Below are 19,315 nucleotides of genomic sequence, written 5' to 3' on the forward strand. Positions count from 1 at the left end.
ATGACCTGTCCACTTTACTCACTAGTCCTATCCTCTGAAATGTTGTGGCACCGGTCCGTCCACCAATGACGAGACATTCAACTTTGCTATTGGTTGTTAGTTTGATCATTGTTTTATATTTTGTTATAATGCTGTCGTTCTTATTTTGCTCTATTTTATATTGTTGTTTTACAATTTAATGTGTTATGTTTTAACTGTATTGTTTGCCGGGCCCCATGTAAGCCGCCCCAAGTTCCTTCGGGGCGATGGAGGTAGGGTATAAAAATAAAGTTATTATTAAGATTATTATAAATAGAGGATTGCTCTGCCCCTCCCTGCAAGTGTGCTTAGATTTCCAGCCTTATTTTATACTAGTCTTATAGTAAACACAGATTAAATTGCACATGGTAGATAGCTATGCTGTTTCAATACTTGGCCTTGGTGTTATGTTCTGTTATTACATCGCAGAAGATATACACATCAAACACATGGTGCCATGCATCTCCCACATTTAAGCCCATACTTTACATAAGTTCTACTGTATCACTGTTTAGCAGACAGTACCTTCGTTTCAACACTCTATTTCACAGTGTACATTACACAGCAAAAAGGTGTTTTGTTTTTGCCCAAGACAACAGGTGATCAGAAATAAAGGGGTGAAAGGCTATCAGGAAATATTTTTTTAATTGTACAATATTCAAAGTTCTTTTTTCAAAAGACAGGAGGGGAACAATAAACGGCAACAACAGCATCTCAGATAATGAATGATACAGTCTTTCACAGGAACAAATCCATCAGAGAAAAATGCATTAGTACTTGTTGTTTCCCAGCCCCTGTTTGTTGGGGGAAAACAGGGTAAGTATGTCAAGTCTAACTCCACATGTAAAGTTACAAGGACAGTGTTACAGTGCACAGCATGATTCTTGTCCTCTTCCCCATCCCTCCCCCCAATATACATCATTTTCCTATACAAAATCAAGCAATATAGACTTAAGCAAAGATCTATGACTCATCTGAAGAATATGAATACTTGGAAATATGCAGACTGTTGTTTTGCCAACAACATTTCTCTAAAATGTTGGCTTAATCTAAATAATGTTAATTTGGTTTGCCACAAAGAAATATAGACAGTCTTTCATCCATGGAGCAAATTCAGCACCCTTTGGCAAAATATTCTTGGAAGATTAGCAATGTAATTGCCAAGAGGTGAAAGCTATTATTCTGTGGTTTATACTGCTAATGATTAAATGAGAATCTACTTTGTAAAGGTAAGTACAGATGTTGGGTGCCTTCCTATCTATGGTCAGAAGCCATCCCAAGTCATGTGTGCAAGGTAACACCAATTTAAAGGAGGAGGAGAAGGAGAAAAGATATAAATGTTTTCAAGTATGGTAATATTTTTGTAACACAGATGCACATTTCCAGAAAAAGGTCATCTTTCTGGCACTGAGGTGAAAAGACTCATTCTTGTTTAACTGATACAAGTTAAGTTCAACTTTTCGACAATCCTATAAGGCATTGAGTAGTATGGGTTTACTAGTCTTATGTATTGGCCTTACGAATGTATTAACTCTGAAGAAAATGTTCTGCTCTGAGTTACTCTTCTTTCAAATACTAAGCAACTGCACTAGTTCAAATGAGTGATCCCACCTTCAGGAGCAGCTGTGCCTTTTCTGAGGTTAGAAAATGCAAAATTTCAGAAGCGTAACACATAACATTGATTTATCCCTATTTTATGACCGTTTTAAGAGCATGATTTCCTCTTTCTTTTCTTCTTTTTTTTTTTTTTACTAGACTTCCCTTGATTCAAATGTTCACTTCACTCCAGGGACTTGCACTTTAAAAGGCTATACAATCAGCAGTGGCCTTGTGAGAAACATTTAGACATTTTCTTTTTTTCCATTTAGCACAATATTTTCAGTAAAGAACCCTTAGAGATGAACACTAAACTACACAATGGGACAAGAGGGGTCTTCTGCAGGCTAGGTAAAAATGAGGTTATCTGAACCACAAATCTTAACTGGTTCTCCAGAAACTAAAGAAGTATTTTGTTCTATTAACTTTCCAAGAACACACGGATTCTTTTTTTAAAAAAACAAAGCTATTATTTCTCCAAGAACTTAAATTTAACAATACTAATTATTCTCAAAAATAAACAGAGTGGACTTGGAGGTGAAGCTTCGGCTTCAAAAGACAATTCCCTTCTCATGATTTTGTAGTGTAACACGGTAAATGAGATTCATTTCCCAAAGGAATGGGACTTTAAATCTCAGTTTTTTTGTCACTTTGACTCAGGAATACATATATAAGGCCCCCTCTACAATATTACTGTTAAATGGTTCCAAAAATCACATTCAACACTTATTTTACGATCAAGATGAAACTTACCACTTCATTAACATCCTCTTTGGATGCTGAGAAACACCAAAGTCCATATTTCAGGGGCAAGGGAAGCACATAGCAGCTAATTAACTCAACAGAAGTCAGTTTCATTTATCCTCCACTGGGACATGTCTATACATACATGGCACATGATGCGTTGTGTTTACTTCAATTCTACTACTGTAAAAAAATGTTGCAAATTTGGTAATTTTGCCAGGTACAAAAAGCTACTCAAGACAATTCGGAAATCGTTTTCGCATAATATGAGCCACTTTTTAAGGGTCAATAACAAACAGAACTAGTAGAAAATACTCCAAAACATTCTAATCAACATTCTCATTCTTATTGCAATGCTGCTTGGAAAGAAAAAAAGTTATTTCTTTTCCCCTTCTGCTAGCAAAGTTTTACTTAATGCCTGTGAGCCAATCTCCACTGTTACTAAGACAAAACTAATCTACAGGGATGGTTTACAAGGACTGAGAATAAGTTACTACTATTTGTACATGTGTTGTCATCACTACACTCAATGTTACCTTTAGCCACTGTACGTAATATTTTTCAGCAGAGAAAAGCATATTGAATATTACAAGCAAATCAAGTTAGGAGTAGTCTTTCTTGACTGGATGTTTTCTTGCTTATAAATGCTTTTTCTGTCTTTGTTCCACAGGCTATGAGCTTGAAGTTGAGCTTCCTCTGTCTGTCATTCACAGAAAATCGTAAAAACAAATTCTGCTCCACAAAAAAGTGCTGTCCATCTTGCAAAAGAGCATTCACAGAGTCAAGCAGACAACCATTTTGTGTATGAGTCACAAAAGGGAGTGTATCCATTTGGTGCTTAAGGTGTATCATCCTGGCAGACCCAAATCAGCGTGAGGAGTATCCAGTTGCAAGGCCGCAACCTACTACTGGTGTCATATCCCATATCTGAAAAGTAGAATACATATGTTCTTTTAAAAAGCCTCTGAGTGATTTTTCAGACATCTGAATTATTAGAGGTAAACAACTATCTCCCATATGTGCATTTGGAAAGCTACTGTTTCTATCCTGACCTACTGTTACTGAAGCTGTGAGCCAGCAGGTTTCTGGCCCAAACAGTGAAGATAAATAATTAAACTTTGCCACTTACTTCAGAACATTGGTATCTAAGGTATCAGTTATAGGATCCAAAGGAGCTCGCAACAAAATAGAACACAATAGAGCAAAAAATTCAGGTGGTAGGAGAAAATGGTCAAGAACAAGACTGAATAAATTACTCAGTTATTTAATCTTAATCTGTTGCACTCTAGATGTTGCATCATGCAGTACAAGCTTTTTACTCACTACACGAAAGGGTCTGTATTAGATTTAGGTTAACACATGATGAGAAGGAGGTGGGCCCCACTGCTTTAATCTTTGGAAAACTAAAATACTCATAGTAAGCAATACAAAAGAAAGGTCTTTATCAGAAATCAGATAATCTTTCTGGATGCTGAACAGAATTGTTGTTGTTGTTTTTAAAAAATATTATTGAAAAATATTCCAGCTCAACAGTAACATTATAACATTCTAGGAAGTACATAACAAAGGCCGTCCTGTTTTAAGAAGACATGACAATCGACCACTTATTCAAAAACGGAATGTATCTGACTGGGAATACTGCCATACAAATTCTTATAAAGATTATTTCAGATTAATAAAGGACAAGTCAACCAACACCGGAGAATCCTAAGAGCTGAGTAATATATTATCAAGTTTGACAGGGAGTATATTTCTGATTACCAGATGGTAGAGGCAAACAACTATCTCCCATCATATCCTGCTCATGAATTTTTCAAAGGTTATCCTGAAGGAAGCTGCTGAAATCAGAGGTCTCACCTGAACAGATTTATGACCCAATTCGAGAAGACATTACTTGGAAACACAGAAATCTTACACAACACAGGTCTTTCATCATCACACCTTCCTTCCAGAACCTTAGCTGTCACTTGACACATATATCACATGTGGAGGAAACTAATCAGTTTGCAATTTCCATTTTGAGCTTAAGTACTTTGATCCAGGAGCTTATGACTACAACATCAAGTCATCTCCTTAATCACTTACTTTGTATAGTATCTAATTTGAAGTGTTCTGGTGACCTGTTTGGTACAATTTGGGAGCTAATCAAGTATTATCCAACTGTGGAGTCTGAAATTTTCAAATGTTCCAACAAGGCATAATTTGCTTTTTATATGCCACCTCTAGTTATCAAACTCACTCCAACTTTAATTTACTGCAAATATCAAATCTTTATTATTTATAATAGAAAGGCAAATAACTGCACCAGCCCAGAAACAGAAGACACTGGTTGCTAGGTCTTCACAGCAGGAGGATGTTTAATGCTCCATTGGTACAGCAGCAGCAGCAAGAATTATTATAATATCAATTACAATTCAGTACAAGGCACTCAAGGGAAGATGAGAGATCCCCTTTCCCTCTACATTGAATCCTAGAGTTCAACAGGCAGCTAAAGCAATCTTGCACCAGAGTCACATAAATATGGGTAATTTCATCCCAGGAGTCACAGACAGGATACTACAATAGTGTGAAAGAAATGGCACCTACTGAATTTATGTGCAACTAAATTTGTGCGAGATGTTATCTAACTTTGAGTATGCAAACTTCTCCTTGGTTCCCCTAAAGTTTCCTAGTCTGTTTCTGAAACTGTGCAATTTAGTCAGTAGCCTCTAGGACACTTGGGCCAAGTCAAAACCAAAACATCTTACCTTTACTACTCGGTCACTTCCACAGGTCACCATAAGTCCTCGTGAAATGTCCATGGACATATGGGAAATATTATGCTTTCCTTCATGAAAGGTTGCCAAAGAAGTACGACTTGAAAAGAGGAAAAACATCAGAATTTAAATAAGGTCCACTTGTGAGGCAATGCTCAATCCAGGTACAGGAAATTTCAATACAGAAAGCACTTGAGAGGAATGGCTTGTTGGAAATGGAATGTTTCAAGCCTGAAGCCACTAGCAACATCTGAATGACATTTCAACACTAAGCCAATTAAGTAGAAGTACTCTTTGGGTCTAAATATAGAAGAGTGGTCAATTCAAAACTTTGACCCTCTCCTCCCTACACCGCCGCGGTTGATTCGAAAAGCAATAGCTGTATCCCTTTTTAAAACGATGGTCAAATTCAATTCACAATGTTAGTCTTGAGCAGAGTAAATGAGGTTATGAGAGTTATCAAGGTTGATCTCCCAGCTTGTGTTTATGATATATATACACAACATTGATAAAGCATATGGCAATTCAGATGAATGAACATGGTATGGGCTCTACATAATTTTGTGAATTTGTGGAAGATAGAGGAGTGGCAGGTAGACATAAATATAAATAACACTCAATTGTACTCACTGAAGTCACCTGCTCTAGCAAGGGAATGAGGTGATAAAGAGATAAGGACAATACCCAAGGGGCTTTAGATTATTAACTTAGAGGAGCCATTTTGGCAACAAATTTTATCTGCCCTAGCAAAAGAATGAGTGATAGAGGTAAGGACTAAACTCAAGGAGGTTTTGATTATTAGCTGAGATATAGCGATATGGAGCTAATCTTCCTGTAGGATTGGGAAGGGGAATTTTCTTCTCAAGACAATTCTCTTGGCAAAAATCTGTCAGAGGTGCTACATGACAGCAGTGAGAGGGGCTACTTTTTTGTCCCATTCTTTCTCTTTCACCTGCCATTACCTTCCTCTCTTTACCAGGACACTGCCAAGGAAGGGACAGACTGCTCTGCCAGAGGCCCAAACAGGCTGCCTGTAGAGCCTTTCAAATGAGATTGGAAACTGCAGATCAATGCAAAGAATGCCTATTCAGTTTATCTTTTGGAATGAGCAAGAAATAAAAAAGAAAGATGCCCATGTGCAAAAGTTGCAGACCAAAGGGATCACCTGCAAATGTCTTTAGGTTGGACTCATCAAACTGAAGGTTTAAAGTGGACAAAATGAAAATACCTCTTAGTGATTCTTTCGAAATCCCTGATAGTTGCTAACTACCAAGAGCAAGGAAAGCAAATAAGAGAGCAAAGGAAAAGAACAAACAGAAGATGGGCTGTTTTCTTCACTGAGGTTTATACCGCTCACGTGCAATTTACATGGGATAATATTCTATTTAACATTGTCAATCTTTGAAATTAAAAGCAAAAAGGTACAATGCAGCAGGTTGAAGAAAGGTTGTTTTGAAACCCAGGCATATTTACTCAGGTTTTTTCTTTCTTTCATGCAAGTCGCTTCTGGTATGAGAGAATTGGCCATCTGCAAGGACGTTGTCCAGGGGACAACTGGATGTTTTACCATCCGGTGGGAGGCTTCTCTCATGTCCCCACATGGGAAGCTGGAGCTGACAGATGGAAGCTCACCCCGCTCCCTGGATTCAAACCACCGACCTTTCGGTCAGCAGTCCTGCCAGTACAAGGGTTTAATCAATTGCACCACCGGGGTCTCCATTACTCAGAAGGTAACTTTAAAGAATTCAATGGAGCTCAAAGGTATGAATGAATAGATTGCCACTTTATGTAAAAACTAAACTTAACAACAAAAAGAGAAGGCAAAGCTTTATAATGAATCTCACATGAAAAGGGGGAGAAAAAATTGCACACAATCCTCCAGGCCTAATCAGTACAGCCAGTGGTGAAGGATGAGGAGAATTATAGTCCAATAACTTAAGTCCTGAGTTATGTAACTTGGGACAACATGTGTGCTGATAAATGCATGTAATATTATTACGCTATCATGAGAGAAAGAAAATGGACTTTGCAGTCAACTAGTAGAAACCAATATTATGTATCCCATTTAACCCCTGGTGGCACAGTGGATTAAACTGCTGAGCTGACCAAAAGGTTGGTGGTTCATATCCAGGGAGCAGGGTGAGTTCCTGCTGTTAGCCCCAGCTTCTGCCAACCTAGCAGTTTGAAAACACGCAAATGTGAGTTGATCAATAGGTACCCCTCTGGCAGGAAGGTAACGGCACTCCATTCAGTCATGCTGGCCACATGACTTTGGAGGTGTCTATGGACAATGGCAGCTCTTCAGCTTAGAAATGGAGATAAGTCCCACCCACCAGAGTCAGACACGACTAAACTTAACGTCAGGGGAAAACCTTTATCTTTTACCTTATTTACCCTGCCACACTACATAGATTCTTGTAAAGAAGAAATATCAGAATACCCATACAAGGGGTGGTGATCCAATTCAGGTTAGCAGGTATGGAGTTCTTCCCTGGCTTGTTCACCAAGGGATAAATCAAGGAAACAGTCTCTATCTTATTTCACTATCATAAGGAGCAACAAGTCAAATTCTCGCAAAGCATGAAGGCATGAACACATGGAATATGAAGGAATCTTTTTGAAAAATACTCACTCCTCATCTTTGATTGAATCAAAACAGGCGTCACAGACCCGGACTTGGAATTCAAAACCCATGATAGGATAGCTGGACCGTTTAGTGCTGCACTTGCCACACACTGCCTTGCCACATTTCCTACAGTGATGCTAAGTGAATGGAAAAGAAGGAACATTTAAGAGGGAAAAAAGAGTAATGAGTCATCTCCTCACTAGCTCTATGAAAGAAATGTTCTCTCTCTTTCTCCCTCCTCAACCTGTTAATATCAAAAAGTCAGAGACTTTGGAGAGAAGACTCAGATTAAGATTGTGACTGAGAAGCAGATCCTCAATGCAGGTGCAGACGTGAAAGACCCCTTTTCCAGGCTGGCCCTGCAATTCCAACCCTTGGGCTCCTGTCGCAGAACCTGTCCTTTATCCCCACTTAATCCTTTCCTATCTGTGTTTGACATAATGTTTTAGCATAATGTGTTTTTAACCATGATCTACCTCAAGGAGAGGTGGGTAAGAATTATTATTATCATTATTATTACTCCAGAGTTGAGTATAGGGGCCTCAAGGTGATTCTCTATGTGGATCTATGGATCTGTTAGTTCATGGGCTTTTGTGGTAAGAATGACCTGATTCTTTAGCAGACTTGATAAAAACAGCCAGAGAAAGTTTAAAAACAGGTAAGTGGGATTTCATTTAAACACAACAAAGTAATACATTAACCCCTGAGCTCTTCAATCAATCAAAGCCCCCTAAAACCACAGCCATCTCTTTCCTGTTTCTATACCATCTGTTCTTGTCTCACCTTTGTCCAATCCAAACCCTATCTATGCATTTCCTGAAGGACATTTTGGGGCAAAATGAATTTCAAATACTTTTGCAGGTGAGGATTTCTTGGAGGAGCAACATAAGTGTCCTGTGATCTGCCCCGAGTCCCCTTTGGCGTGTGAAGGGTGGAATATAAATGCTGTAAATAAATAAATAAATAAACAAATAAATAAATAAATGTTCTGGGATGAAATGGGACTACTGATAGTGTATCCAAGTAGGTGCAAATACAGTGCTAAAAATTAACCATTGTTGTTAGCTGAATTGCTCTCCATACACAGAGGGCACTGGTGGCACCAAAGCTCTTTGCAACCTCACCTGTCTTAGTCCCAACGTCTTTGTGTCCCACATCTGCTTTATATTCCAGAAGAATGGCTGCTCACATTTTTGACAAGAATCGCTGTCCAACCACTGAGGGGCCTGGAAACAGAAGGATTTTAATATGACATCAAGAGAGAAAAACATTGTTCCACATTCAAAAAATGTCATAGAATTTAACAATCAACATGTTTTGCTTTGCATTGGCAACCAAATTAGAAATACATTAATGAGTTACAACTGAAAGGCTGAAGCTCCTAAAGCTCTGTCCTTGAAATACAAGCATGCCTTGTAAAATTTGCCACCCTCTAGACATAATTAGACTAATTCAATGTCAAGCTGCGCACATGAGGGATTGCGGAAACTGTGACAGTCTTCAAGATCTTTGTGCACCTCCCACACTCTGCCCTTCACTGTGGCATTTCTCCTTACGACCATGTTAATGAGGATGCTTCTCCTGCCATAGCTGAATTATTCGCTTGCTGCAGGGCTTTAAAATCCCCACTTTTCACCCTCTGGATGATTAAGAAGAGATACTGAATAATTGGAAAATCTGAAGGTTTCCACAGTCAAATGATTATGCCTTCCATTTTCACTCTTAATCTGGTGTTAAATATGTCCTGTTCTTGTTTCTGAGCACTACAGATGCCATTTAAAGCTATTAATTTTACAGTTTCCTAGGCTGATCTTCAGGATATGCATTAACATCTATTCCTGTCCTCACTGCAAATGATAATACTAGAAAATCCATGAAAGGAATAGAATTGTCCTTAGTCTGCTTTCCCACAGTCGGCATTCACAGGTTTTAGTCCAACTAAAAGGCTTTTAAAGATCCAAGTCTTTCCAATAGGAGAGAGTTAGGCAATATACATTGCAAGTATGTAAAACTTAAATACCTTAAAACACAGATACCTTCTGATCTTGGAAGCTAAGCAGGGTGAGAAACTGCCAATGAACACCTGATGCTATAGACCAGGCATGGGCAAATTTCAGCCAGTAGGTTGTTAGGAATTGTTGGAGTTGAAGTCCAAAGCACCTGGAGGGCCAAAATTTGCCCATGGCTGCTATAGACTATATTTCAGAGGAAGGAGAAGGTAAAATAATTCCCAGCCTGAGAAATTTAGATGAGGTGAAGACGAAAACACACAAAGTGTCCTGGAAGCTTTCACTACTATAACATCCTCAGTTCAAGGGAAAGGAATGTTTTGCCTTGGAGGTTGCTGCAACCCTGTAACATGATGGCAATCCAGTATTGTAAGAATTCCGCTCACATATTGGAATTCTTACTTCAGTTCCCCTACAGGTGCACATCCTCTCTTAGTATCTGCTTTAACGGCTCTCCCACCTTCCAGAAACAATTTGAAGAAACATAGGGGGTTGTAGGGAGAAAGAAAAAAAACCATTCCCTTTCAGTTCAATGAAAGGACCTAAATGGATGCCACCTATAGATTTATTATTTATCAATTAAAATATATTACCAGAAAACAAGCCCAATGTGGTGATTTCCACAGGTAAATGTGGAAATCCACTTGTGAATGCATCCTTCACATAGCAAAAATGAATTAAGATAAAATTTCTCAAGAAAATGTGAATGGATGCAACTATTAGGTTATCAAAGTGTTTTTCACTATTCCACATTTTGAAATACAGGCTATAAAGGTGATTGAATACAACAACAACAATATTTTTATTCTTATATTCCACTACCATCTCCCTGAAGGGACTCGGGACAGCTTACAAATGGCACAAAGTGCCTGAAAACAAACATAAAAGTGAATACAAAATACAATCAAATAAAACACATGTACATATAAAAACATCAATTCAGACTCTATCAAGCTGCGATCCTCTGTGGTGGTAAATTACTATAACCCTGGCTGAGTTGTAAACATTAGGAATACAATAAGTGCCAGCTGCAGTAATGGAGAGCGGGCAAGGGATAAAGTGCAGGCTGTGTGACTACTACGCAGTACAACTAGGGGCTAAATATTCTCAAAGGCTTGATTGAAGAGCCATATCTTCAAGTCCTTACGAAAGGAGGACAGTGTGGGGCCCTGTCTAATCTCCCTGGGGAGTTCCAAAGCCGTGGGGCAACTACCAAGAAAGCCCTCTATAACTCAGCCTAAGATGTATTCCTATTGAGGAAAGAGGTAGCATTTGTTCAAATATCTGCACTATTTAAAGCAGTTCCATCACCTCACTTTTTTTATTTTGGCAAGAATTATCTCCATTTGTTTCGAGGCTAATATTGCTTTACCATATTTATACCCCCACCCATCTCCCCCTGAAGGGGGACTCAGAGCGCCTTACAAAAGGCAGCGATTTGATGCCACACAAAGATACAGACAATTAAAATAAACATATATAATAAAACAAAACAATCTAAACACAATATTAAAAACCAAATGTTAAAACCACGTAATCCAAAAATCATAGTAACTGCTTTGCAGTTAACTGGATTTCCATAAAATAATGGATTCAAAAATTTTAGCAACACAATAATGACATTATTGCCATGAGGCACAAGTTTCTTGTTGGCATGTTTGAAAAGAATAGCTGAAGTCTTTGGTTTGCTGCCTATTCCTACCTCTTCCCTGTTAATATCCATATTCCAGACTGTGATTCCTCCATCAGCTGCACAAGAAACCAACTGTCGTGTGAGCTGGAGGTAACAAACGGCCTGTACTTTATCACTGTAAAAAAGAAAAAGAAACAGACACCATTATCTCTTTTATTACTGCAACTGATAAGAATAAATACAGATTTCTTGCCACTTTTTCTGTATTTTAGTTGAAACAATTTGTCATTTAACACTTGTTTCCACCTTAATATTCTTATATCAAAGTTCAAACACTCTTATGACTTCAGTACCAGAGCTAAAATCTTCACCTGCCTTTCTGGCAATCATTAAAACATCATATAGTACTGCATGCATTTAGAAGCAGTATGACATCAAGAGCCCTCTGATAAGGATCTGACTTCCTTTGGATGGATCCTTAGAAAAGGGGCAGAACAAAATTTCTCATCCATGCCTTAATATCACAAAAAACTGAACCAGCAATTAGATTTGTAGAAAAACAAAATGTTACATACTGGTGGCCTTGCAGAAGCAACGTCCGGCCTCTCCTCCCGCCAATATCCCACATGATTATGCTGTTATCCGAGGCTCCGGAGAAGAGTAACCGCTGAACAGGGTCCCACCAAAGGGAAGCAATGCTTCCTAATGAAAAGAGGGAAATACCATATATACTCGAGTATAAGCCGAGCAATTTTACCACAAAAAACTAGGAAAACGTATACTCGAGTATAAGCCGAGAGTAGGAAATGCAGCAGCTACTGGTAAATTTCAAAATAAAAATAGATACCACTACAATTACATTAATTGAGTCATCAGTAGGTTAAATATTTTGGAATATTTACATAAAACTGCAATTTAAGATAAGACTGTCCAACTCTGATTAAACCATTATTCTAACCTTCTTCAATATAAATGTGCTTACGTATCCTTCCAATAATAATAAAGAGTAAAATAATAACGGTAATAATAAAAAAGGAGTAAAATTATGGAAATGTAATAAAAAGTTATAACAGAGTAAAATAATAAATGTAATAATAGCAATAACAAATAGAGTAAAATAATAAATGTAATAAAAATAAAAATCATAACAGAGTAAAATAATAAATAACTTTGACTCGAGTATAAGCTCAGGGCTGAAAAACTAGGCTTATACTTGACTATATACAGTCGTTTTGTTTTCATTTAGTCAAAATTTGCAAAATTGATGACTGATAAAGAATCTACGGGCTGATAAATTCAATCCACTTCAGGACAGGGACTATAATATTTGGTATCTTTCCTTTTAAAACACCCACATGAATAGTAGCAAAAAGAGCAGAGTGCAGTATGATCTTCATATCCAGGTAGACAGGCTTACTCAAATTTGAACTCAATTATAATATTTATTTATACCCTGCTTTATCTCTCCCGAAGGAGACTCCAAGTGGCTTGACATAAAAATATACAGATATGCAAACATTAAAACAGAATTAAATAGAAACAGTATTTAAAAATTCACATCTCGAGCTACTTGAGAGGTAGGCAACAAATAAAATTATTATTATTATTTCTTCTTCCCTGGAGGATATGTTCCTGAACTTATAAAAACAGGAAACTGCATAATAATGATCCTTACTGCAATTAAAACCATCTGCCAGAAATTACTGTAGAGTTGCCTTGAATGTCTGAAAAAAATCCTAGATAGGTATCATCTTCAGGAATTTGCTAGGTCCTCCTGGGTGACTGTAAGGTAACTTCTAGTGGAAGTATATCACAGAATCTCCTGAAGAACCTAGAGAATTCCTAGAAAGGCCACATTTTATCAGATGTGGATAGGTGAAACCACTGGTCTCAGTCCTGTACTGCAACCATGTGCAGCTCTTGCTGGATTGTACTACTTCAGATTGGAGAAATATTTGAAAAAGATAAAATGGAATGGGTTAGGAGTATAACCCACTCAATTAGCACTAATATGTGTTAAGTCTTTGTCCCTTTATTAAGCTTCCTGAAAAAAATGCAGAAAGAAAGCCTTTTTTGAATAAGTGCAGCAGTTATGAGTGTCTGATATGAGGGACATAAGTTCAGATCCCCACTCACTATAAATCTAATTGGTTGACTAAAGATCAATATCTATCTTCTTGATCTCTGCTACTACATAGGGTTTTTGGTAGGATAAAAATGCCCCAGTGTATCACAATTAGCAACTCAAAGGAAAGTTTAGATATTAATGTAATTCATATAATCCCCCCCCCCCCCCCACCGCTGCCATTCAAACACAGACAGACAAAAAGAGAGAGAACAATTGCACCAGAATTGGGTATCCCTCAACCTAATAAGAATAAGAGGGGCAACTTGTCTCAAAATATTTTTGAAAGTTGAATATAACCTACCATGTATGTATGTATAAGCAATTGCCCCCAGTGACACAATGGGTTATACCCCTGTGCCAGCAGAACTGCTGACCGAAAGGTCGGCGGTTCAAATCCCAGGAGTGGGGTGAGCTCCTGTCTGTCAGCTCCAGCTTCTCATGCAGGAACATGGGAAAAGCCTCCCACATGATGGTAAAACATCCCAGTGTCCCCTGGGCAACATCTTTGAAGACGGCCAATTCTTTCACACCAGAAGTGACTTGCAGTTTCTCAAGTCGCTCCTGACATGAAAAAAGCAATAAACAAAATGCAATTATAAAAAAAAGATTAAGGCATAACAAAAAATTACCCAAAATTAAATCATTTTATTTTACAAAGGTTTAGTCCTCACAGTCCATGGTGTGTTCCCATATTATTATCCTTTTAATGAATTGAAGCTGTTTAGTCACTTTCTGCAATGACCCCTGAAATTTACTCTCAGTGATCATTCTCCTTTTATCAAGACAGCTAATCTGTGCCTGCTGTTTATTCCAATTTTGCTTTATTGTCTCTATTTGAACAGTGCTGCCCCAATATTGACTGTCTGTACCTAATTCTTATTGTTCGGTATTTATAGCCTACCAGAAAGATACATAGAAACTGGCAATTTTCTCAGGAGCAAAGCTGAATTAGTTAATCAGTGCTGGGCCACAGTGTGTGGAGAGAGCTGAGCAAGTAATTATCTCTGCTGGCAGCGGCATACATCACTTTGAGCTTCCAGGTAAGAGATAAGCAAACTCTACCACGCACCGATCACGCTGACTGAGGCAACACTGCAAATTAGGTTGGTTCAATTTACACCCCTCAAGCCTTATTATATAGCACCCCAAAAACTTTGAAGCCTGAATCAGTCATGACCAATGCATCTGGGTGTTTGTCTCATCAAGATCTTGCTTCATTCACATCTTCAAAGTCAAGTGAACAATGGGGTCCTGGCACATTCCAAAGTGCAGCGAGATGCACTTGCCATACCAAGCCATGTATCATTGCAAATACTAGTGAAGATTCAGAATTATTGTTAGATGAATGAAATAAAACACTAAGAGAGATTATATTATGATGTGAAGCAATGGCCTGAAGGACTTCTTTTGACAAATTTTCAATGCTGCTTTCAACCTTCCTTCTGTTCTATGTCATTATGAAGCAACAAGATAGCACAATTCAAGGTGCTGGTTTTGACCTACAAAACCCTTTACGGTTCCGGTCCAGTGTATCTGTCCGAACGTATCTCCCTCTACGTCCCACCCCAGAATTTGAGATCATCTGAGGAGGCCCTGCTCTCGACCCCACCGCTATCACGTGTGAGGCTGGTGGGGACGAGGAGCAGGGCCTTCTCAGTGGTTGCCCCTCAGAGCATCAACATCCCTCCTCGCCTTCGGTAGGAAGGTAAAGACGTGGTTGTGGGACCAGGCTTTTGGGCAACCTGACAATTAGATATGGAAACCAGATGGATAGGACTGAAAGGACTGACAATTGTGGAATTGGAATTTAAACTATGAGACTGTGAAACGCTGTCCATCAATGAGGTTTGTATTGGTTTTATGGCTTTTATGGTTGTTTTTGCCTATAATAATTATTGTTTCTGTTAATTGTTGTTATTACTAGAATTGCTGTCTTCGTTAACTGATGTTATTGTCTTTTGCTGTTATGTGATGCGGGCATCGAATTGTGCCTCACCTTTGTAAGCCGCCCTGAGTCCCCCCCGGGGTGAGAAGGGTGGGGTAGAAGCAACCGAAATAAATAAATAAAGATCCCTAGGAAACTCAACACATGTTCTTGCCCTTTCTGAATATGGTATCATTCAGTACACAAACATGTTTATTATTGAATACCAGGCATAGCAGATGAATACATCTCTTGCCATGAAAGCAATGAGTAGGCTTTTGCTAGACTGCCATCTAGTGTTTGTTTAATATGCTTGTTTTGAAGACAAGGAGGTGGGCATTTCAGACTTTGTGTGCAAATCAAGCAGACCACTACTACCTCTGTCTTGCCACAAGCTCAGTCTAAATTGTCAGGCATCAGGGTGAATGGCTGGGAATAACCCAATTGCTAGCAACTATTAGTCAATTTAATTCAATATTATCTGTTCTGATGGGGAGTGTCTCTCTAAAGTGACTTTCTCCAACTCTGCAGAGACCTGTGTTTATCCCCTGCCCTTTCTCTTTTTTTAGTACAGGCCTATGGAGCTGATGAACTGCAAAGGCCCAATAACTGCAAAGGCCCAAAGGCCCACCCCGGAGCCTAAGATCTTCTGGGGAGGCCCTGCTCTCGACCCCGCCTCCATCACAAGTGAGATTAGCGGGGACGGGGAGCAGGGCCTTCTCGGTGGTGGCCCCCCGCCTATGGAACTCTCTCCCCAGGGAAATTAGATCTGCAACCACGCTCCTTTCCTTCAGGAGAAAACTAAAAACATGGATCTGGGACCTGGCATTCGGACAAGCGGGTAAATAAAGAAGAACTCAATTGATGGCCAGGAAATGACTAACGGATTGGTCTTGTGGAACTCTGGAAACGAAACGCTTATTATAAGAATTGACTTTTATAGGATGTTTTATATGATGTTATACAATGTCTCAGGTACCAGTTGTTGATGTTTTATTGTGTCTATAGTTTTAATTGCATTTTTTGTATATTGTTCTTTTATATTTTTGTATACTATGTATTGTGTATAGGCATCAAATTCTGCCTTTTCTGTAAGCTGCCCTGAGTTCCCCTTCGGGGGTGGAGAAGGGCGGGGTAAAAGTACCAGTAATAAATAAATAAATAATAAATAATAATGAATGGGAATGAGGTCCAAAAAGGCCAAAAAAGTGGCTTCAATTTTCTTGCAATTCTCCTCTATTCTTAAAAAATGAAGGTGGCAGAAGACTAGAGCCATACTAGCATTTCATTTTAAACCATGGCTACCCTTCTAGTAAAACTGACCATCCAAAACTGATCCATGAATAACAAGAGAATTGATAAACGAGTCAAACAAGACTGAGCAATTGCTTGCTGCTTGGAAACATCGGGCCGACAATTTCAGTAAATTAAGAATGTGTTTATACGCCTGGACATGATCCTTGGGGAAAATGCTTGACAAGAGCACAAAAACAAACAGACAAACAAACAAAAAACGAGATAGAAGGAATAATGAGAGAGATTGGGAAGGGTATCATTAGCTGGCTGGTGAAATGAAGGAAATTGAGTACAGGTTGGTTGGCAGAGGTATTTGGCAGGAGGAACAAATTAGAGTGTGTCTAATAAACTGAGTAGTTCATTTAGAATTCAAAAATTGGCCTTTTATGAAATGGGAAGAGAATCGTAGGTACCAGGTTCTAGTTTTATAATTGGGGGTTCATTTATAATTGGGGCTTACTACCATTTCAGTAGAGTCTTGTTTATCCGAGATTCCATCTTATCTGACACTCTTATCCCGAAGCCCCCCTTTTCCTTGAGCATTTCCCCTTCAATTAAAGGAGCACTCCACAACTCTCTCCCCACTCCCAATAAGTGAAAAAGGCAAGACGAGGAGGAGAAGGACGGAGGAAAGGGGAAAAAGAGGCAGTACTGGAAGCAGAAGCATCCTCCCTCCTTCCCTCTGTGATTTCCACACTCCTCTTCCGCATCCAGGCATTTTCTGTTAGGCCGCTATAGCCCTGAGGCGTTGCTTTGCCTTAACCCTTTGAGTCCCTGTTGTTAGTATTTTAGGTGTCTAGCACCACATTGGATGGGTAATAATCAGAGACTCCGTATTATCCGGCATTTTCATTTATCTTACGTCCTGCCGACCCATTTATGTTGGATAAGCGAGACTCTACTGTACCTCAATTTAGAATTTAAACTTATATGTTGAACAAAGAGTGGAACTGGACAGCTCTCTGAAGGTGAAAGAGAACTAAGATTCTGACTTTATTGAGAGAGAGACTGAGCTTTGCAAACATCCACCCAGAAACATGGCTTCTGAAGTGTGGTTCACCTCCTAAAAATCAAGAGAGAAAATGAGCTGAAAAGAAATGAAGCCAAACGTTACCTTCATGGCCCTTGAGAGTTGTGATCACCGAGCATGTGTTCTGTTCAAGCTTCAGCAGGGTGATCTGTCCAGAGTAGTCACCAATGAAGGCATGCTGGGTTTCAAAGTCATATCTTAGAGCAGCCAAGTCAAGGAGTAGCTAATCACCATTTCATATCTGTTGCTAAAGCAGCACAAAAGCATACTCAAAGCCCAGTTATAGATATATGAATTTGGATTGAAAGCAAGTTTATTATCAATATTATCAATGCTACTTTTTCTCATGCAAATAAGGATCAAGCCCTCCATGACTGCTTTGGTCACTGTATTTTTTTGTATTTGTCAGCTAATAGCTCCAAAACGTAAGAAGGATGCTAGTTTTATTGTTCAAGACATGTTCTCTGAAAATCTCCTTATTCTGTTTTAACAGTCCCACAAGGGCAAGCTTAAAGAAGAAAAACAAACACAATACACTACACTGTGAGGAGCATTAGTTCCCTCTCCTGGGTAACAGGACAAGCAGAAAGAACAAAACATCTCTGGAGGCTTCATAACAAGGCATGAACAAGAGGGAGAACATGTGACCACACTGCTGATACAGATACAATTCCAGCCATCATAAAGATGAGGAAAAGTCTTTATGTAGCTCTATTCTGTTGGAAAGAAGAACTCCAGGGATGGATGCCCAAGAAACTTTCCTAACTGGCTCACTAATCAATATACTTCAAAGTAGCCATGGGCAAACTTTGGCCCTCCTACTGGCTATTAGGAATTGAGGGAGCTGAAGTCCAAAACACCTGGGGTTCAAAGTTTGCCCATGGCTGCTTTAGAGGCTCTTGAAAAAGATAGTGAAATAATAATCTCTCTTGTATTAATAACTCCAGCAAACAGTGCAATGCCAGGGGAAAAGAAAAGAAAGTCTTGACAATCAAAAGACAACATTTGCTATAAAAATCATACCAAATTCTAAACAGAGTCCAAAGCTAGATAGATTCATTGGACCTATATGATCAGGATTCAAAGACTCAGTCAAAACTTGAAAGCAAGACTCTCAGAAAAAAAGGCTCATCGCACCTGCACTGCTCTAAAGATAAAATGAACCACAAAATGGCTCAGGGCATGGAAACAAGAGAAGAGCTGGAAAGAACAAAACTGGGAAATAATGACAGAGTGATGACAAGGTGATAGCCAACCAGAAGCAGCACCTGAGAGAGAATGATGAAAAGAGACAAGAAGGCAAGACACCGAGAAACAACAAGACAGTCAAACTTCAGGATTCCCAACCTGTCCTGTCATCATTGCATTCCAGAATTTTGCCCTTTGCCATTGCCACGTGATGGCTGCCACCCTTTGAAAAGATACTTGCTATATTCTTTATGCTCCCCAGAGGTCAGTCAAGCACCAAAAATGCCTTGTAACATTTCTCAAGTAGGATGCAGCATTTCTCAGATAGGACACAAACATATGCCTCTTTGCCTTCTTACAATGCATT

The 19,315-nt window shown here is 38.9% G+C and overlaps 1 protein-coding gene across 1 annotated transcript in view; it reads right to left on the reverse strand.

The window, feature by feature from the left end:
• Positions 1-644: 644 nt before the first annotated feature.
• WDFY1 (WD repeat and FYVE domain containing 1) overlaps positions 645-19,315 on the reverse strand; it is a 37,121-nt gene continuing 18,450 nt past the window's right edge. Inside the window, exons 6-12 of the mRNA XM_060767886.2 lie at positions 17,845-17,957; positions 11,958-12,084; positions 11,452-11,557; positions 8,865-8,966; positions 7,747-7,877; positions 5,106-5,214; positions 645-3,285 (exon numbers count right to left, since the gene is read on the reverse strand). Coding sequence (XP_060623869.1) covers positions 3,226-3,285; positions 5,106-5,214; positions 7,747-7,877; positions 8,865-8,966; positions 11,452-11,557; positions 11,958-12,084; positions 17,845-17,957 — 748 coding nt within the window. The 3' untranslated portion in view covers positions 645-3,225. The remainder of the gene's footprint in view (positions 3,286-5,105; positions 5,215-7,746; positions 7,878-8,864; positions 8,967-11,451; positions 11,558-11,957; positions 12,085-17,844; positions 17,958-19,315) is intronic.

Source organism: Anolis sagrei, chromosome 3, assembly GCF_037176765.1.
Source record: "Anolis sagrei isolate rAnoSag1 chromosome 3, rAnoSag1.mat, whole genome shotgun sequence".
Classification (NCBI taxonomy): Eukaryota; Metazoa; Chordata; class Lepidosauria; order Squamata; family Dactyloidae; genus Anolis; species Anolis sagrei.